Here is a 22889-nt window from a genome sequence, read left to right as displayed (position 1 = left end):
TCATACCTGAGACATTTCAGCTTCACTTTTCTACATGAGGAGAAACTGGTTATTCATAATTTATACACACTAAAGAATCAACTCTGTGTTTTGCTGTGAGAAATTTAAGCACATATAAAATTGAGGTGACTTTTCTGTCAAAATAACTGACGTTACACAAAGAAAAGTGTCTTTTTAAAATCCTTTTTATTAAACACTGTTCAAACTGAGACTTATATATACATCTGAATAATGGCTTGGCCAATGTTTTCTATTAAAACAGGGATGTTTTCACAGAGAAATAAGAGTTATCAAAGCACAAAAGACGTATTTTACATTCAATGAACTGTAAGTGTTGTACTAGCTTGGTTTGGAGGAAGCCACAAACATATTCGCTTCATATTGTTGATTATTTACAGTCTATTGGCTGCATACATTCATTGTCCTGTTATAAAATTAGTTGCACAAATATTCATATTGATAAGTGTGTCAATAATTCACTGCTTAATGAATTTAAGATGTAAACATCTCATCATTTAAGGCACAAAGGGTCAGCAGATATGGTCAATTATACAAACACGACATACATTAATTAGTCATTAAGACGCATGATAACTACTCATTAATTAACTTCCATAAAATTCATTCATTTTCCTTTAGCTTAGTCCAGGGGTGTCCAAACTCGGTGTTGGAGGGCTAGTTTCTTGCAAATTTTAGCTCCAACTTGCCTCAACACACCTTCATGGATGTTTCTAGAAAGCCTAGTAAGAGCTTGATTTGCTAGCTGTGTCTGATTGGGGTTGGAACTAAACTTTGCAGGACACCGGCCCTCCAGGACCGAGTGTGGACACCCCTGCCTTAGTCCCTTTGTTCGTTAGGGTTCACCACAGCGGAATGAACCACCAATTTATCCAGCATATGTTTTACACAGTGGATGCCCTTTTAGGTGCAACCCGGTGCTGGGAAACATCCATACACACTCATTCAAACTCATACACCAATTTAGATAATCAATTTCCCTATAGCGCATGTGTTTGCTCTGTGGAGGAAACCCACACCAACACAGGGAGAACATGCAAACTCCACATAGAAACGCCAACTGACCCTGCCGGGACTCAAACCAGCAACCTTCTTGCTGCAAGGTAACAGTGCTAACCACTAAGCCCCTATGTCACCTCCCAATTTCCATAACATGACACTATATTTTAAGTCTTGTTTAACAACTGAAATCAGATAGATCGTCAATAGTGTGTTTTTGCTGTGATTAGCACTGTTACATGACATAATATCTGCTAGTGTTCATAAACATGTAGATACACTAAGAAATGTTGGGTTATTTAAACCCAAATTGGGTAAAATATGAACTAATCAGCCTGATCTCACGAGGAAACGCAAGAATTTTACGTTTTGTCAGTTTAGTGGCTAATTCGTACGAGTTCAGTCATATGAAATTGTACGATTTTAAAAAGGAGGCGTGGCAACCAATCCCACCGCTAACCCCAACCATCATTGGGTGATGAGCAAATCGTACTAAATTGCACAAATTAGATTGTACGAATTCATACAAATTAGCCACTAAATCAAAAAGTTACGAATTGCTGTGAGATTGCTTTGGAACTAACCCTAACAGTGAGTGTCTCTGGCCCAGATCTGGCCCACACAATCAGCTTTTGCTTGGCCCACATGAGCAGTGAATTACGGTACATGACTGGACCAAGTCTGGCTTCCATACAAGGGCCAAACATGGACCATATCTGGACCAAGTCTCAGCCAAGTAAATTACCCATAACTGGGCCTGAACTGGGCCAGATATGTTGGTGTGTCACGACTGCAAAGAATTTGATAAACCCATCTTCTGGCCATGCTTCTTGAAGCAACCTGATCGGTAGAATGTTTTCTTTACTCAAAAATAATTTAAATGTGTTTTAAAAGTGGGTCAAGTTAGGCCAAATTTACGTGGACCACATATACATTTTTAACATATGGGCCAAAAACTACATTTGATATCTGGCCCAAGTCTTGTGTGCAATATTAAAGACGGTGCCACCTCTGCCAAAGCTGGGCCATGTTTGGCCCACATGCTGTATGCCAGTACCAGACGAATGCCTGCTGTGCCAGCTTTTAGGCCAAATCTGGGCCAGATTTCTTTGCTACCTGGGATGTTGATCCTGGAACAACATTTAAATCAGCCAATCAGAACTGTTAGCTTTATAGACATCTACATGATTGTCGTCCAACTAATATTCCCCTCTGATTTTGGGAATAATTTACAGTAATGGTTGGGTTTATGAATAGGTATGGATTACATTTTCCAACAAAAATGATGTTCCAGCTCAACACAGATGTTAATCCAGGATCATATTTGGCTAAAATCATGAGGTGCGTTAGTCCTTGTTACACCAATACATTGGGTTGAAATAATCCAGCATTAATGGACAATCAAATGGACAATCAATGGTTTACATTCATAATGCCACAATGCTTCCCTGACCAATGGAACACAACATTCTCTGAGGAGTAAAACACATAAAAGCTATTAAATATAGTCAACAGAACTGTAGAGGAATTGTATTCATCATTTTCAAAACATTAAATAGGGAATAGTGATGGGTCGTTCATGAATGATTCGTTCATTTTGATTGAATCTTCAATATGACTCGGGAACTACGAGTACTCTCAGGGAGTGATTCGTTCATCCTGTGCATCATGTGCGTGCGCACGTTTGTGCAGGTGGTCTCATTCATTTCAAGTCTTTTGAGTCGTTCATCGCGGAAAGCCAGAAGCCAATCATATGCGTTTAGAGCCAGAAAAAGAATTGATCCGTTCATCTCTCGAGTCCTCTATCGGGTTTGAGTCACTCGTTCCTCACTTGCCAATCATACGCGTTTAGAGCCGGAAAAAGAATTAAACCGTTCATCTCTCGAGTCCTCGGGTTTGAGTCATTCTGTCACGTGATGAAAGGTGAACTAATAATCATGGCTCCTATCGGCTCAGACTGTGCACATTGGTTAAGATTATATGTGACTGTCAGTGTAACGTGAACGAACCACTGACATTTGAGGACATGAAGAGGTGAGCTGAGCAAAGAGACACCAATGCCTTCATAGACAAAAGAGCAGGTAAACATTGAATTATTATTTTCTCCTTCTTATTGTATTCTATTTATGACTTATTTGTCGTGTGATCAACCTTTTGGGCTAGTTGTAGATGTGTTTGGAAGCAATTCGTAACATTTTAATAATATTTTAGCAAATTGAACCAAATGAACGAAAATGACTCGCAAAGAGATTCGTTCATCTCGATGAACGAGACTCAAAGATCCGAGTCAGTAAAATGATCCGAACTTCCCATCACTAATAGTGAATAAAACAATTCATTTATGATGATATATTGCTGAATCTAACAAAAAAGTATGTCTAGACATTATGTAGTTGTCCTAATTCCCAATGTTGATTCTCATTTTATAATATTTTATACATTATGTTTCTGGAAACAATACCTTCAAGTAGCAAACCTCCTCAATTGTGTCAAAAAAAAATGGTAATGATTAAAATCAACCCATACTAACACAACTCAAAGTATCACGTGCATTTCAACATCAGTTTGTTTTCTGGCTCTGTTAATTCAAGCTTTAAACATTCATTCGATCATACAACAATCAATGAGCCAAACACTTAGAAAAAAAAAAGTCATAAGAAGCATCATAAAGCAAAATCCAACCAGAAATACTCAATAGCTCAATAGCTATAACTCAATAGCTCAATAGAACTAATCTAGTACCCTCGAGAGTTATACAAGACAGATGATGACACTCATCAGAAATCACACTACAGTAAATCTTCGACATTCAAAGGGAACGATCTAGTCCTGTGAGTTATAAAATGATCAGCATCTACAAAAACCCACGTCTTCAGCTTGCAGATTATCGAGTTTCCAACAGCTTTTCGAATCAACAAAAAGACTTTGAGATATTGTTCAATGTAGTTGTACTGTTATAACTTACTGGAATATTTTAGAAAAACCTGACATCAATAAATTTGAAGATTTTAAATGTCATCGAGGTGAGCCATAGGAAGACATCAGAGCTCAAACAACCAAAGAAAGTGTAAAGAAATATTGAAAATGCATAGTATTGAAAATCTGAGATCTACACAATGAATAATTCACCAGATAACAACCATACACCTTGTGTTAAAAAAAAAGAAATTAACATTTTAATTCATTAATGATGCAGTGAATTGATCTTAAGTGACAGCTTCATCTTGAAGAGACTGTTCCCACAGAAATATGAAGCTGCTTATTAATCACCAGAATTGTTTCTTGATTAAGTGATTTCTTCAAGATCATGGTGATGATGCAAAGGGAACCATGGAGAAATAGTTTTACATCACATGAACTAAATACAGTTGCAACTAAATTCATTCATTTTCCTTCGGCTTAGTCTTTATTTTAGAGCTCGCCACAGCAGAATGAACTATTCCAGCATGTGTTTTACACAGTGCATGCCCTTCCAGCTGCAACCCAGTACTGAGAAACACCCAAACACTCATTCACACACACACTCATACACTACGGCCAATTTATTTAATCAATTTCCCTATAGCGAATGTGTTTGGACTGTGGGGGAAACCGGAGCACCCGGAGGAAACTTACGCCAACATGGGGAGAACATGCAAACTCCACACAGAAATGCCAACTGACCAAGCCATGACTCGATCCAGTAACCTTCTTGCTGTAAGGCCACAGTGCTAACCACTGAGCCACTGTGCCATCAGCAGTTTTTACATTTTTCTAAAATGTTAATGTCTCCAGGCTTTCTCCAGAAGAAAAGCATAATTGGAAATACTGTGAAAATGTGCTTGCTTGGGAAATATTTGATAAAGAACAAAAATTATTCACAGAAAAGCTAATCATTTTGTTTTGAACTGTATAATACATGACAGTCTTGTCGCCTATCCAAGTTTTATAAAAGAACAAATAATAACTGGACTTCTAGTTGATCATTTGGTATCAGAAGTGGCTTATATGAAAGGCAAAGGCCTCTAGATTTTGCTTATTTGAGCACAATAAAATCTGATCATGCCTTGATTATGAATGATTTGGTTAGGACAGTAAGGTCTGACTCTGCTTAGACTAAAGTCTCATCACTGAACAGAAATAATGTCCAGTATAGAATATAAAGTCCTGCTGCAGTGGAGACAGAATGAATATTGTGTCTGACTCCATCATGAGCTTGGAGGACTGCATCCATACATCTCTGACACGACTCAAATAACTGATTAATAAAGTCATCTGGAATGGAAAAGAAAGTATTCTTGCAGGACTCCCAGAGCTCATCAAGACTATTTGGATTCATCTTCGACGCCTCCTTCTTCATCTTATCCCAGACATGCTCAATAATGTTCAAGTCTGGTGACTGGGCTGGCCAATCCTGGAGCAGCTTGACCTTCTTCGCTTTCAGGAGCTTTGATGTGGAGGCTGAAGTATGAGTAGGAGCGCTATCCTGCTGGAGAATTGTCCCTCTCCTGTGATTTGTAATGTAATGGGCAGCACAAACATATCTCTGCACACCCCACATACTGAATGCAACCCCAAACCATGATTTCTCCTTCACCAAACTTGACTGATTTCTATGAGAATCTTGGCTCTATGCTGGTTCCAGTAGGTCTTCTAAAGTATTTGTGATGATTGGGATGCAGCTCAACAGATGATTCAGCAGAAAAATCACTGACACTTTTTCCAAATGATCAACTAGAAGTCAAGTTGTAGCTCTTACAGCCGAGATTGACGACAAGACATTTGTCAGGCAGTGTACACGTCTATATCCTAATCGAGCACAGAAGTTGGATTCTGAAGTAGAAAAACTAATTTTCTTTCTGAAGGGAATCTTAATCTTAATAAATAAATAAAGATTTAAAGATAAAAGTGTTGTGGAAATTCCACCAGAGAGGTGCCGAAAACAAAGTGCGCTAAAATAGAACTTTAGCTCCACCAACAACTATTAGAAAAACGCTATTGGCTGTTTTATAAAAATGGGAGTGGCTACACTATGCCCTGCCCCCTTTTCATGCATCATTAGAAATTACGTCAAACACTAAAATAAAAAATGCCCATTTCAAAGCACTTGATGGGAACTTTAAAGGAACTTTGGTTGAACAGAAGAAAGAAACTCTAATAGATTTGTGACGAGTAAATAAACGATGATACAATTCAAACTTTTAGGTTGAACTCTAACGAATGCCTGGACTTCGGCATCAGTCACACTCATGATTGTCCATCACTGTTTTTCATCATCTGCACTTCCCTATCCTCCATGCAAACGTCGCATCCCCAAACCGCAGACGTCTCGGCCGTGAGCAGATTATACGCCGTCTCCGTCATCCCCGTGCAAACTCTGTGGAACCATTTCTGACACGAAGCCTCGCACAGAATGGCCTCTTGGTCATCATTCACTTCGTTTAAGCAAATCCCGCATGGGAAAACAGGCTCGGATGAAGACGACGTGCTTCTGCGTTTCACTTTATTCATTCTCAAAGCACTTCTGCGATAATCTGGAGACTTCTTTTCATTATTAGAGTGAAAAACTCCATTGAGTTTTTCCGGTCCTCCCTTGGTCTTGTTGTCCTGAGTCGCGTTTTCTTCACAGTTCACATTGTGTGAGTGTTTTTTATTCGCTGCTTCGCTGTGGTCTTGTTTGGTGTTGGATTGTGTGAAGTTATTCAGGTTAGGGCTCATATTTCGGGTTGTATTTGCATCTGGATTGAACCCTGGACTCCTTTGGTTGAGATTTTGCAGTGGTATCTGATCGCCGTGCTCTACAGATCCAAAGTGCATGTTGTTGTTGTTGTTGTTTCCACCACAAAAAGCATGCACATAATTTGGACTGTAGTTAAACCTGTGTGTTCTACTGAACCCGGTTGGATTCTGGGAAAAATACTGAGGTTGTGTCTGAATAGTGGGCCCGTATGGTGAAGGCATCCTGGACGACCCATAGCTGTTGGATGCTGGGTAATGCGAGTGTCCAAAATAAGGCTTCAGGGATGGAGAGATGTAATTGTCATCGAAAGGATTGGCAGCGATCAGATGATCAGCGCTCGGGTTTGGCGGAGGAGCATATTCAGATAGAGGAGAGAAGGGCGGAGCCTGACAAGAAAACACACCTTTATTTTCATGCACAAATCAAAAGCTCTTCAAATGTGTGTGTGTGTTTTACTTAACAGCAGATCATATGGTATTTTAAAGTGACCTAATATTGTGTTGGTGTCTACTACGACTGATTTAAATGCATCTAAGGTCAGAAAACATGTCAGAATGTGCACAATATATGGTTTCAGCATGGATATCACAATGTGATAGTCACGTTAAGGGATCTGCAATGTTGAGTTGGGATTATAGTTGATCAATAATTGAGAATACAGGAGATTTATGGAGTCATTGCAAAGTTTAAGCATTAAAGATTGAAACTTTAGCGTTTGCAAATGTTTTAAAGGCTTTTGAGGAGAGTGTAAAGCTTTCAGCACAATAACGCACAACATTTGTTTAACAACATTACTTTATATACCTAACAGCAGATCATATGGTATTTTTAAAGTGCCCTAATATTGTGTTGGTGTCTACTACGACTGATTTAAATGCATCTAAGGTCAGAAAACATGTCAGAATGTGCACAATATATGATTTCAGCATCAATATTACAATGTGTGGATCCGAAATAGACACATCTTAGGATCTGCAATGTTGAGTTGGGATTATAGCTGATCATCAATTGAGAATACAAGAGATTTATGGACTCATTGCAAAGTACAAGCATTAAAGACTTAAACTTTATCGTTTGCAAATGTTTTAAAGGCTTTTTAAGAGAGTGTAAAGCTTTCAGCACAATAACGCACAACATTTGTTTAACAACATTATATATTTAACAGCAGATCATGTTTTATTTTAAAGTGACCTAATATTGTGTTGGTGTCTACTACGACTGATTTAAATGCATCTAAGGTCAGAAAACATATCAGAATGTGCACAATATATGGTTTTAGCATCGATATTACAATGTGTGGATCCGAAATAGTCACATCTTAGGATCTGCAATGTTGAGTTGGGATTATAGCTGATCAATAATTGAGAATACAAGAGATTTATGGAGTCATTGCAAAGTTTAAGTATTAAAGAGTGAAACCTTATCGTTTGCAAATGTATTAAAGGCTTTTGAGGAGAGCGTAAAGCTTTCAGCACAATAATGCACAACATTTGTTTAACAACATTACTTTATATACTTAACAGCAGATCATGTTGTGTTTTATAGTGCCCTAATATTGTGTTGGTGTCTCCTACGACTGATTTAAAAGCATCCAAGGTCAGAAAACATGTCAGAATATGCTAAATATATGGTTTCAGCATGGATATCACAATGTGTGCATCCACAATAGTCACGTCACAGTGTCTGCAATGTTGAGTTGGGATTATAGCTGATCATCAATTGAGAAGACAAGAGATTTATGGAGTCATTGCAAAGTATAAGCATTACAAAGGTAAACTTTACCATTTGCATATGTTTTGAATGCTTTTTAAGAGAGTGTAAAGCCTTCAGCACAATAACGCACAACATTTGTTTAACAACATTACTTTATATACTTAACAGCAGATCATATGGTATTTTTAAAGTGCTCTAATATTGTGTTGGTGTCTCCTACGACTGATTTAAAAGCATCCAAGGTCAGAAAACATGTCAGAATATGCTAAATATATGGTTTCAGCATGGATATCACAATGTGTGCATCCACAATAGTCACGTCACAGTGTCTGCAATGTTGAGTTGGGATTATAGCTGATCATCAATTGAGAATACAAGAGATTAATGGAATCATTGCAAAGTATAAGCATTAAAAAGTGAAACTTTAGCGTTTGCAAATGTTTTAAATGCTTTTTAAGAGAGTGTAAAGCATTCAGGCACAATAACGCACAACATTTGTTTACCAACATTACTTTATATACTTAACAGCAGATCATATGGTATTTTAAAGTGCCCTAATATTGTGTTGGAGTCTCCTATGACTGCTTTAAATGCAAGTCAGAAAGAAGTACATACTTTTAGAATATACTTTTAGTATAAGTATGCGAATTGGGACGCAGCACAATTTTATTCTCTGAGTTGACAGAGAGCATGTGCTGATGTAGAGTTTCCTGCAGTACTTTTGTGCTTGACTTGCGTCTCCTACAACAACTTTAAACGCAGGTCAGAAAACATGTCAGAATATGTATTTACTTTGGGGCTGCACAATTCATGGTTTAAGCACTATGGGATGCATCCACAATATTCACATCACAGGATCTGCAATGTTGAGTTGGGGTTATAGTAGAGATTTATGGAGTTTTTGCAAATAACAACATTATATATTTAACAGCAGGTCATGTTGTAATTTAAAGTGCCCTAATATTGTGTTGGTGTCTACAACGACTGATTTAAATGCATCTATGGTCAGAAAACATGTCGGAATGTGCACAATATATGGTTTCAACATGAATATCGCAATGTTTGCATCCACAATAGTCACATTGCAGGATCTGCAATGTTGAAATGGGATTATAGATGATCAACAGTTGAGAATACATGAGATTTGTGGAGTCGTCGCAAATTATAAACATAAAATAGTGAAAGTGTATTATTTGTATGTGTTTTTAGGGCATCTCAAGAGAGCGTAAAGCTTTCGAGCACAATAATGTACAACATTTGTATAACAACATTATATATTTAACAGCAGATCGTATGGTATTTTAAAGTGCCCTTATATTGTGTTGGAGTCTCCTATGACTGCTTTAAATGCAAGTCAGAAAAAAGTACATACTTTTAGAATGTATTATACAATTTTATTCTCTGAGTTGACAGAGAGCATGTGCTGATGTAGAGTTTCCTGCAGTACCTGTGTGCTTGACTTGCGTCTCTTTTTATCAGGACTTCCCAGTAGCAGCCCAGGACCCGCTAAAACATCCAGCCCAGCTTCACCTCCTGGCAAAAATCAAATCAAGGAGTGAGTTGAAATCAAATATCACTTTTTTTTTTTTTTTTAAGTGTGGGGGTCAGTAAAAGTGCTCTTGCTATATACACTCACCGGCCACTTTATTAGGTACGCCTGTCTAACTGCTTGTTAATGCAAATTTTTAATCAGCCAATCCCATTGCAGCAATTCAGTGCATGTAGGCATGTAGACATGGTCAAGACGATCTGCTGCAGTTCAAAGCGAGCATCAGAATGGGGAAGAAAGGGGATTTAAGTGACTTTGAACGTGGCATGGTTGTTGGTGCAAGACGGGCTGCTCTGAGTATTTCAGAAACTGCTGATCTACTGGGATTTTCATGCACAACCATCTCTAGGGATTAAAAGGAATGGTCTGAAATAGAGAAAATATCCATTGAGCGGCAGTTCTGTGGGCACAAATGCCTTGTTGATGCTGGAGGTCAGAGGAGAATGGCCAGACTGGTTCCAGCTGATAGAAAGGTAACAGTAACTCAAATAAGCACTCGTTACAACCGAGGTCTGCAGAAGAGCATCTCTGAACACACAACACGTCCAACCTTGAGGCGGATGGGCTTGATATGTTTATAGCACTGACATATATAGCACAAGTCCTTTTATTGACCCCCACACTCAAAAAAATGCATTAACACATTTACAGTGATAGATACAGGAACATTCATTCATTTTCTTTTTGGCTTGTCCCTTTATTAATCTGGGGTCGCCACAGCGGAATGAACCGCTAACTTATCCAGCACATGTTTTACGCAGCGGATGCCCTTCTAGCTGCAACCCATCAGTCAGAAACATCATTCACACTCATACACTACGGACAATTTAGCCTACCCAATTCACCTATAGCACATGTTAGTACTGTGGGGGAAAACGGAGCACCCAGAGGAAACCCACGCAAACTCAAGGAGAACATGCAAACTCCACACAGAAATATCAAATGACCCAGCCGAGGCTTGAACCAGCGACCTTCTTGCTGTATTAGCCCAATAAACATTCATTCACTAAATTTCCTTCAGCTTAATCTCTTTATCAGGGTTCACCACACACTTGTTCACACACACACTCACACTACAGACAATTTCGTTTTTTCCAATTCCCCTATAGCGCATGTGTTTGAACTGTGGAGGAAACCCACACCAACACAGGGAGAACATGCAAACTCCACACAGAAACGCCAACTGACCCAGCTGGGACTCGAACCAGCGACCTTTTTGCTGTGAGATGATGGTGCTAACCACTGAGCCACCGCACTGCCCCCCAAAAAACAAAAAATATATCAAACATTTCTTAAAAATCAATGTTATCCTTTTTTTTTTGCTGCCCATTTCACTTTACCTTCTAGCAACCTTTAAACACTTAATAATTCTGGATTGTTGTAACTCAACGCTGGGCTTAATAAGGACAACTCATTAAAAAAATTATGGTAGCCCAAAAAAACATCAAAATAAATAAAACATTTGCTAAAAATCTGTATAAAATATATTTTAAATACAGGTACACATTCATATCTATTTATTATTTTTTATTTACTGTCTTTCTCACTGTACACTGCTCAGTTCTGGTTTTTAGGATTTAATAGTGAACATTTCACTGTCAAATTTACTCTCGCATGTTTTGTTGATGTAGATGTAGAATATTAGATTTAAAATGAGATATATTTTCCTTATAATATACAAAAATGTATGTATACTTTCATCTACACAAACGTATAATTCACTGCCCATTCCACTCTTCCTTACCTACAGTCTCTTCTAGCAACCTATAAACACTCATAATTCTGGGTCACAATTTGGACAACCTGGACAAAAAAAAATGATGGTCCAAAAAACATCAAAATGAATTAGAAATGTTCTAAAAATATGTATAAATTATCATTTAAATAAAAGGTACACATGTGTATACATATATATTTATTATTTTTTATAAATAAACACTCATAATCCTGGGTTGTTGTAACTCAACGCTGGGTCAAATATGGACAACCTGGAAAAAAATGATGGTCCAAAAACATCAAAATTAATAAAACATTTGCTAAAAATATGTATAAAAATATCATTTAAATAAAGGTACACATTCATATCTTATTTTTTTATTTACTGTCTTTCCCACTGTGTCCTCCTTGTATTCTGTGTTTTAGGATTTAATAGTGAACATTTCACTGTCAGATTTACTCTCGCATGTTTTGTTTATGTAAATTTTGAATATTAGATTTAAAATTAGATTTTTTTTTTTCTTAAAATACACAAAAATGAATATCCATGCAAATGTTAATACACTCATAATTATGGGTTGTTGTAACTCAACGTTGGGTCAAATATGGACAACTCTTTTAAGAATTATAGTAGCCCAAATTCACTTTTTTGGAGGGGGATTTAATAGTGAACATGTCACTGTGAGATTTACTCTCGCATGTTTTCTTGGTGTATATTTAGGAAGTAAACTTTGCTATGACTTCTCCAAACTTCCTGAAACTCTCTCTGAAGTGTCTCCATCTGACAGCTTTCACTTTGAGGCCTGACACGTTTGTTTTCTTAAATGTTGGAAACACTGAAGTGTGTCTACTTTTCAGTTCTTCCCCAAAGGCCTGGAGGCCGCCAAACTGTTACCGTCGCTCCGGTCATTACGACCAACACCGAAATAACCCTCTAAAAACACGGAAAATAAACGTTACCTCGGTTTCGTTTGAGAGAGAATGACTCTTTCTCCTGCTCTGTGGACATTACAGTCTCCCTCACATGTCTCAAACGGGGAAATACTGAAATGCTGACGTTAAAAAGAGTGGTTGAAGTTGACTCGTCTGGGTTTTTCACCTTTTCTCTTCAATCACGGCGGCGGCGGCGACCGGGAAGCGAATTCACCGTTGCTACTATGGCGAAGGCTGCGCTATTAAAGGGACAGTTCACTCTAAAATTTAAACCTCATCATCATTTACTTTTACTCAAATCGCTCTAAACGTGTGGATTTCTTTCTTTTGTTGAACACAGATTAAGATATTCTGAAGAATGTTGGTGGAAGAAGAAGTAATACTGGAAGTCATTGACAACGTTAAATACTAACAAAATACTATGGAAGTCAATGGCAACATTCCTAAGTATTTCTTCCTTTGTGTTCAATAAAGGTTTGAAACAAGATGAGTGAACGTTTTTTTATTTTTTTTGGGTGAACTGTATTATATATAACTTATATGTTAATATTAATGAGGTAAACTAAAGCCAACGACGTCATCTATCGACGACGTGTTTAATATTCATGAGGCTAATCCGATCTGTGCGGTCTAGGAAATAATTAATATTAAAAAGGCGTCCTCATCCATTGGCCACGTCAGCACGGTCTAATTAATATGCTCAGCCTTCACCTTGGTAGATTAGTAAATGCGTGTACGTTATTAAAGGCACCCCAAAATATTAAATTTCCTCATAATTTACTAACACTTAAATTATTCTAAACGCATGATTTTCTTTTGTTGTTGAACACAAACAAGATCTGAAGAATAGTGGGAAAAAGCATCCGCTGACACCAAAAATAAGATGGAAGCCACGGACTGATTTATCCTCAACATGTTTTAGTATACCCTCCTTTGTGTTAAGCAGAAAAACGAAACAAGTTTGGAACAACTGGAGAGTAAGTAGCTGGCAGAAGTCGAATCTTTATTATTCATGAGGTAAACAGTCAGAGTAATCTATTGAATATTCATGTAACGAACACTCTGCGTCCTCGGAGATCATTCATATTTAACAGGCGTCCTCATCCATTGGTCAGGTCTGCGCGTTCTAGTTAATATTCAATACCCGAACTTCTCCATAGTAGATTCGGTAAGGAAAGCTGCACCCGTGCGCAAAGTTTGGGAGGAGCGGTCCCTTTGACTTGTTCTTTATGGGACTTCTGCGAGATGTCCCATAAAGAACAAGCAGAAACAAGCACAGCTCCTGTTGTGTTTATTTATAAAGTCTGAGTGCTGGGTGAAGCACGTGATGCGGGACTGTCTGTGGTTCGAGTGTGTGTGAGCATTAAATCACGTGTGTGTGTGTTTGATTTGACAGTCTGCAGCCCCAAGACCACGAGGAGCAGATACTATAATATTATAAAGAGACTGCATTTTTAAGTTACGCTGCACCAACAATCTCTGCAATGTAGGGACCAAATATTTTATGTCATTTTATTTTACTTCATTGCTAATTTTTTTTTTTTTTGAGAATAAATTTTTCTTTGTATTTAGGATATATATATATATATATATATATATATATATATATATATATATATATATATATATATATATATATATATATGGATGGATGGACAGACAGACACAGATACTTACCAGACAATTTATTAGGTACACTCTACTGGTACCGGGTTTAGACCCCTTTTGCCTTCAGAACTGCCTTAATTCTTCGTGGCAGATTCAACAAGGTACTGGAAATATTCCTCAAAGATTTTGACATGATATATACTATATTGACATGATAGCATCACACAGTTGCTGCAGATTTGTCAGCTGCACATCCATAATGGGAATCTCCTGTTCCACCACATCCCAAAGGTGTTCTATTGGATTGAGATCTGGTGACTGTGGAGACCATTTGAGTACAGTGAACTCATTGTCAGTGTCTGACCATGTCTACATGCCTAAATGCAGTGAGTTGCTGCCATGTGATTGGCTGATTAGAAATTTGTATTAACAAGATAGATAGAGTACAGTGATTGACCAGGAATATTCTAGAGAAAAAGACATTTTAAGATTTCAGCATTTTATTTAAACTGTAAATCATTCTTAATAAACAATCTTGCTTGTGGTGGGGGAACACACTGTACATGTATTGTATACCGCATTGGCATAAACATTACACTGTATTGCTGAACAAGAAAAAACAAGGGCACACATATCTGAAAAGCAGAGCGAATAAGAAGGACAAGTGGACATTTTATTCAGTAAGAAATACATTCAGTCTTTTAAGGCGTATAGACACATTTACTGCAGCAGAATTCACACACAGATCTGCTTTTCCCTTCAGTTCAGACAATAATAGAAAACTTCAGCAAGAATGACAAATCAAAAGAGTTTAAGCAAGTGCAGCTCACATCAGCACTGAATAAAGTGACATGAAACTGGATTTATAACATTTCCTGAGTAAAATCCCCTACATTAGGTGGATGGTAAATCTAGAGCACGACTCCACATGAAACCTGAGTATCTGTTGCTTTTTTTGGAGGCGTAAAATGGAAGAAATCTTCAGCTGCCAAACGTTTGACACATTTAATGACGTTGCATTTCATTTATGGTGAATGAGCTGATGCACTGAATTACACTTGCCCACATACAGTAAAGATACCCCCCCGACAATTGAACACAATAATCAATATTGTTCTAACACTAAAGCATATCGAAATTTATATCAAAAACAACAATCAGGAGCCATTCACACAGAACATGTCTTTTGCATGTAAAAATGCGAGGAATGGTTTTAAAAAAGCACCTCCTTCACCACTGAATAAAACAGTTGAATGGCAATATGCTACAAAAGCTCGAAATGCTTGCTTCGCCTTCGAGCTCTTCTGATTGGTCCACTGCTTTGGAACTGACATTGATGAGTGGAAACTGATTTTTTGAAAGTCGAAAGGTCAAAATCGCACACTTTTTAACGTAAACTTTTAGAAAAACAGAAAGATAAGAAAATTAAAATAACAATGAAAAAATAAAAATCGCATATATTTTAAAAGGTAATTGTTTCACAAAGCCGGATAGATCATAAAATCGCACACATTTTAACATGTACATTTTTGGAAAGCCAGAAAGATAAAAAATAATTATAATATAGATCCATAAAAAAAATTTAACGTAACTTTTATTATTAACTTTTTCTATTAACATTTTTTAAGCCAGAAAGCTCAAAAACACGCAAATTTTAGCATAATTTTTTGGAAAGCCAGAAAGCTTAAAAACGCACTAATTTTAACGTAAATTTTTGGAAAGCCAGAAAGCTCAAAAACGCACTAATTTTAACGTAAATTTTTGGAAAGCCAGAAAGCTCAAAAACATGCAAATTTTAACATAATTTTTTGGAAGGTCCTGAAAGCTCAAAAACATGCAAATTTTATCATCAAATTTGGGAAAGTCATAAATTTCAAAAATGCAAAAAAAAATTTAATGTACACTTTTGGAAAGCCTGAAAGCTCAAAAATGCAAAAATTTTAAAGTAATTTTTTGGTAAGCCAGAAAGCTCAAAAAAACGACAAATTTTAACGTACATTTTTGGAAAGACAGTTAGCTCAAAAACGCTCAAATTTTAATGTACATATTTGGAAAACCAGATAGCTCATAAACGCACAAATGTTAACGTTATTTTTTTGGAAAGCCAGAAATCTCAAAAATGCTAAAATTTTAACGTCAATATTTTAAAAGCCAGAAAGAGCAAAAATGCGCACACTTTAACGTAAATTTTTGGAAAGCCAAAAACTCAAAGACGTGCAACTTTTAAAGTACATATTTGGAAAGCCAAATAGCTCAAAAACGTGCAAATTTTAACTTAAAAAATTTAGGAAAGCCGGAAAGCTCAATAACGTGCAAACTTTTACGTCAATTTTTAACACGTAAGTTTGTACATACTTAAAATGTGTATTTTACATGTAAACTAAGCACACACAACACATCGTCGACGTGTTGTTTAGGTGTTCGAATTTGCATGTTTTTCAGTCCATAGATTAAAATGTGCAAAAAGCAAACAAACAATCTTGCACAATCCCCTGTGCGGGATTACTTGTTTGCATTTCCCACATTTTGACATGGTTATTTTTTAACTGACTGACGGCTTTTTATATAAATTGCTCAAACTGGTCATCAAGCATGTGTATAAAAAGAAAAACAACAGAAAAGATGCACATTAGAATGGATAAACAAGTTCTGTGTGAATGGCTCCTTACTGCATCAAACCTTGCTGGGAAAAAAGCCAAAATAATCCGTTTTTTGGGTAGAAAATCCCACCGAAAACAGCTTTGACTCCACTTTTCAACAAGAACGTGAAACCAAATATTAAGTCAGTACTTTCACAAATTCCAGGGCACATCATTTCCCTTTCAAAACACTTCAAAACAACAGCAATATATAAAAAAAGACAATACAATATTCCTCCTCCAGTGAGAAATGTTCTGAAAGCAAACAAAAAGGTATGAAATCCATCATCTTTGGTTGGTTTGAATGTCTTAAATGATTGAAAGCACGACCACATTTTAATAACACTGTCTTTGGTTTCCTGACGTCAAGTAGAAGTCAAATCCACTTGGAAATAAACGACAAAAAACACCATGCAAAATCATCTACGATAATCGTCTGTGCAACGGCAACAGCTTTCTTTGGTTTTTTTTTTTTCAGACTGTTTGCTTCAAAAAGAAAGATTCAAAACTGATTGTGTCTCTCTGATTGAAATGCGATCAAATCCCTGTGATTGAGAAGAACTTCAGACGCACGGATGCTATGATATAATATAATATCTCTCTCTCTCTGTATATAGTTTTCATGTACAATAACATCCACGTCGAAAATCCTAATGAGGGATATTGATAACTGCGACGCTTGATTTAAGGTCAATCTCAATATATTTCACTCCAAAATAAACAGAAAATATGCATGTATTTATTTATTTAATATCTTGAGAATTAATAAATAAACTGACGATGGCTTACATTAAAAAAAATTATAATGTACTATAGATATTAAGAATTTTGAAGAAAAATGTGCATAATTGTCATGGAGATACTTTAAATAATCAGTAATTAAGGTAACTAATAAGGTTTCATTAGATATTGTATTGATCAAACATATTTATTACTATATATTAAATTTATTAATTATATAATTTATAAATAATTAATGCATTACATATATATTTATTTATCTTTGTTAACATTCATGAATGAAAATAAATAATTTATTGTTAGAACTTATCTAATATAGTAAAGTGTGACGAAATAATCTCAATGCTTATGAAAAGCTGCATGTTTCTAATACAAAAAATCCTAATTTCATGATAGATTTTGTATGGTTGTTAATATATTCACTAACATTAATTAAGAATAAGCAATACGGGAACAGCATTTATTAATTTAAGCATTATTTATATCATTAACTAACATCAAGATGGATAACAGTATATTAAAGGGGACCTATTATGCATAAATCACTTTCATAAGAGGTTTAAACACAGTTGTGTGAAAACATTCTGTGAATATAAGCTGCTTCTAATGGTAAAAATGCATTAATTATATTTATTTATAATCAGACTTGATGAAAACAGTCTGGAGAAACACTTTGATTGACATTCTCCCTTTGTGTATGTCATCAGAGGGGGAAATCCCCGCCCACTAGTGTCATCATTAGCATATAATGTTGGTCTTGTTTTTGAATCTGCCACTATGCTGACACACAGACATTTGTAGCTCCGCCCTCTTTTCAAATCTCATTTGAATTTAAAGCGACAGTCACCAAAATGCCACAATTAGCATCAAAGCGTTGTAAAGCATTTATAAAGCGGTGTTTCTCAACCACGTTACTGGAGGACCACCAGCTCTGCACATTTTGCATGTCTCCCTGACCAAACACGCCTGATTCAGATCATCAGCTCATTAGCAGAGACTGAAAGACCTGAAATGGGAGTGACAGACAAATGAGACCTCCAAAACCATTCAGTGCTGGTGGTCCTCCAGGAACGTGGTTGAGAAACACTGCTATAAAGCATTGCTTGTGTGGTTTTATGAGCTGATACTTTGCATACACACTCTAGAGACCTATTTTATCTCTAAAATGTCATAATAGGTCCCCTTTTAAAGTATTATTCATTATTACTTCACTAAAATCAACCATAATGTCATATTACTCTGTTGATTTTGGAGTGAAATTTGAGATTTCTAACGTCTGCATTTCCACCTTATTTGGTCTGAGTTTATTAAAGCAGCTCTTTTAATATAGAAAACCGAAATGAGCGTCCGCCGGCCTCCGAGTGAACTCTATCTTTGGTTTGATTCAAGGATAATCTCATTGTCGTCTTATCATCCCAGAAGCCCGGCGAACAAGAAAATAAATGAACAAGCAAACAGCAGAATGAGTGAATGAATGATGGCGTGTTTCCGTTGCACAACAAACTACAAAACTAATCTGAAAGACAAGTGCTACACTCATATCTCTAAAGCTAACCTTTCAAAAAGCACTACAGGAACTAAAACGCGTACTCAGTAGTACATATACCATAGTATCGTCAAGAAAAATAGATATCTTTTGAGGCATTTGGATTCATTTTCGGACATTCATTCGGACTGCAATCAATCTGCGCACACTAAGGCCATTATTTAAAGCTATCAGGTTTTTGCTGAACTCAGAAACAGCATTCTTGGTTACTTCAGACTCGAAAGACGACAGGACGGGACTAAATAAATGACGAAGAAATAATGAAAATCAACACATTCAGTACGGCTTGAGGAAGATACCCTGTCCATAAACCATGTACAAAAAAAAACACACACATGGCCGTTCACTTGATTCCCTGAGATGAAGAAAAAAAACACTTCTACGGCTACAAATCAAAAGGTAAAACGAGGTAGTATAAAACAGGGACTATATAAGAGCAAAAACACACACACACACACACACACACACACACATTCATGCTGACCTGAGAAATCTCGTACTCATATTCACACGTAAACCTTTCTGAAGCTGAGGTCAGCTACTATCCTGACCATGTGATGCAATGAAACTGCTCCGCCCACACTTGAATTCTATTGGTTCAAAGTTATGCATATTAAACACTAAGTATGTTCTGATTGGCTGAGATTGATTCAGTCAGAAATCAGTACTATTCTATAATTAAGAAAATTAAATATATTAATTAATTAACAATGAGCGATAGAATATAAACTTTGCATATTTTATTCCCAACTACACACTTTATTTTGTTAATTTTATTAAATAAAACTGATAATATTGTGTCTCTTTACATTATTTAAATCAATCTGTTAATATGATTTGATTATATAGGCATTAATAAATATTATATGTTTACTCGGGTTAATTAAATCATGTTGATAGATTGATTTAGATAATATAAAGATACCATATTATTATTTTTATCTTAAAAATTAACAAAACTAACAAAGCTTATTCCTTACTATTGCATCATATTTCTCATGTTAGCTCAGATTCAGCACATGATAATTAATTTGGATTTTTTAATTATGTATTTGTCAACATTTATATGGACTAATGTTTAGTTTGTGTAAATAAATGCTGGGTTCTTTTTAACCCAACATTGGGTCAAATATGGGCAAAGCAAATTTTGTTTGGGCTTAAAAGTGTCATTTAAATTGAATTGAATGAAATTACCATTAAAATTCAATTAAAATTTCTATTTGATCACATAATATTAAAAAAAGTATTTTAATAATGTGTTTGTCAATATTAAAATAGGCTAATGTTTAGTGTGTATAAATAAATGCTCAATTGTTGCATTCTTTTAACCCAACATTGGGTCAAATATGGGCAAAGCAAATTTTGTTGGGTTTAAAAGTGTCATTTAAATTTAATTGAAAGAAATTATAATAAAAATTCCATTTTAATTTGTATTTGATCACATAATATTTAAAAATGTATTTTTAAATGTGTATTTGTCAACATTTAAATGGACTAATGTTTAGTGATTTTATATAATGTATATGTGTATAAATAAATGCAAAAAAATGTTGGGTCAAATATGAACAAAGCTAGTTTTGTTGGGTTTGAAAGTGTCATTTAAATTTAATTGAAAGAAATGAACATTCAAATTCAATTTAATCTTCTATTTGATCTCACAATATTTCAAAATGGATTTTTAATAATGTATCTGTCAACATTTAAATGGACTAATGTTTAGTATGTATAAATTAATGCTCAAAATTGCCAGACAACATTAGGTCAAACACGTACAAACATTTTTTTGTTGGATTAAATATTGTCGATTAAATTAAATTGAAAAGGAAAAATTGCAATTAAAATAAAATATTAATTTCTATTTGACATTATATTTTAAAAAAACATTTAAATTTGTCAACATGTTAAAGGACTACTGTTTAGTTTGTATAAATAAATGATAAAATTATAACCCATCATTGGGTCAAATTTGGACAAAGCAAATTCTGTTGGCTTTAACAGTGTAATTTAAATTTAATTGAATGAAATTACCATTAAAATTTAATTTAAATTTATATTTGATCACAAAAATCTAAAAAAAATGGACTTTAATAATGTACTTGTCAACATTTAAATTGACCAATGTTTAGTATGTAAAAATAAATGCAAAAAAAATGTTGGGTCAAATATGGACAAACCAAATTTTGTTGGGTTTAAAAGTGTCATTTAAATTTAATTGAATGAAATTACCATTAAAATTCAATTTAATCTTCTATTTGACCTCATAATATTTAAAAATGGATTTTTAATAATGTATTTGTCAACATTTAAATGGACTAATGTTTAGTATGTATAATGTTTAAGCTAACATTGTATCAAATATGTACAAACTACATTTTGTTGGCTCAGAAAATTTAAATTAAATTTAATTTACCAAAAAATAACAATTAAATATACTATTTGACCCAACGTTGGGTTATGACATCCCAGCATTTCTAGTGTAGCTAACTGTAGGGTGTAACTAACAGAACCGAAGTGTTACCATTGCATCACACTGGTTAGGATGTATATAAAAACCTTCGCCAACTTCAGAAGTAAACAAACAAACAAACAAACAAACAAACAATACAAATAAACTCTAAGCAAAAACTAAATAACGCTGTCGAGTGAATGAGCGTAGTTTAAATATTTAGAAGACAAACTGAGGTAGATCAGGAAGACAAGAGAGGCTCTCTCGCCGAGCTCACGTCAAAAATACGTGACATTCGCTTTTCTTAACACATTCATGGTGGGTGAGGTTCTAGTTTCTTACTTTCTTACATATAAAAATGAGAGAGAAACGAGTAATACATTCACCGAGAAAAAGCAGGTGGTGTGTGGACGTCTCGGCTCATCCAACACTGAGCATTTTCTGCAGTAGTCCATTTGGGGGCGCTAGAGACAACTTGTAGTTTTTTGGTTAAACAGGAGGTAGATCAGTCATTTCCTGTTCCTGAAGTGTAGTTTCTAGCGGTTTTTCGTTAACAGGCGTTTGGTTGCCTCCAGTTTTTTTTTTTTTTTTTTGCTTAACATGATGTAGATCTTGTAGTTTTTTGGTTAAACAGGATGTAGATCTTGTAGTTTTGTGGTTAAACAGGATGTAGATCTTGTAGTTTTGTGGTTAAACAGGATGTAGATCTTGTAGTTTTGTGGTTAAACAGGATGTAGATCTTGTAGTTTTGTGGTTAAACAGGATGTAGATCTTGTAGTTTTGTGGTTAAACAGGATGTAGATCTTGTAGTTTTGTGGTTAAACAGGATGTAGATCTTGTAGTTTTGTGGTTAAACAGGGTGTAGATCTTGTAGTTTTTCGTTAAACAGGATGTAGATCTTGTAGTTTTTTTGGTTAAACAGGATGTAGATCTTGTAGTTTTTCGTTAAACAGGATGTAGATCTTGTAGTTTTTTGGTTACACAGGATGTAGTTTTTGTAGTTTTTGGTTAAACAGGATGTAGATCTTGTAGTTTTTCGTTAAACAGGATGTAGATCTTGTAGTTTTTTGGTTAAACAGGATGTAGATCTTGTAGTTTTGTGGTTAAACAGGATGTAGATCTTGTAGTTTTGTGGTTAAACAGGATGTAGATCTTGTAGTTTTTCGTTAAACAGGATGTAGATCTTGTAGTTTTTCGTTAAACAGGATGTAGATCTTGTAGTTTTTTTGGTTAAACAGGATGTAGATCTTGTAGTTTTTTGG

At 35.5% G+C, this 22889-nt stretch overlaps 1 protein-coding gene across 1 annotated transcript; it reads right to left on the bottom strand.

Annotated features, from left to right (window-relative positions):
• Positions 1–6092: 6092 nt before the first annotated feature.
• pygo1 (pygopus family PHD finger 1) lies at positions 6093–12857 on the bottom strand. The gene is given in 3 exon segments (NM_001113637.1): positions 6093–7122; positions 9897–9982; positions 12675–12857. Coding segments are annotated over 3 exon segments (1014 nt in total). The 5' UTR covers positions 12724–12857; the 3' UTR covers positions 6093–6243.
• Between the last annotated feature and the right edge of the window lie 10032 nt (positions 12858–22889).

The sequence above is a fragment of the Danio rerio genome, chromosome 18 (assembly GCF_052040795.2).
Source record: "Danio rerio strain M-AB ecotype USA chromosome 18, GRCz13ab, whole genome shotgun sequence".
Lineage (NCBI taxonomy): Eukaryota > Metazoa > Chordata > Actinopteri > Cypriniformes > Danionidae > Danio > Danio rerio.
This window is presented reverse-complemented; position numbering and strand designations above follow the sequence as displayed.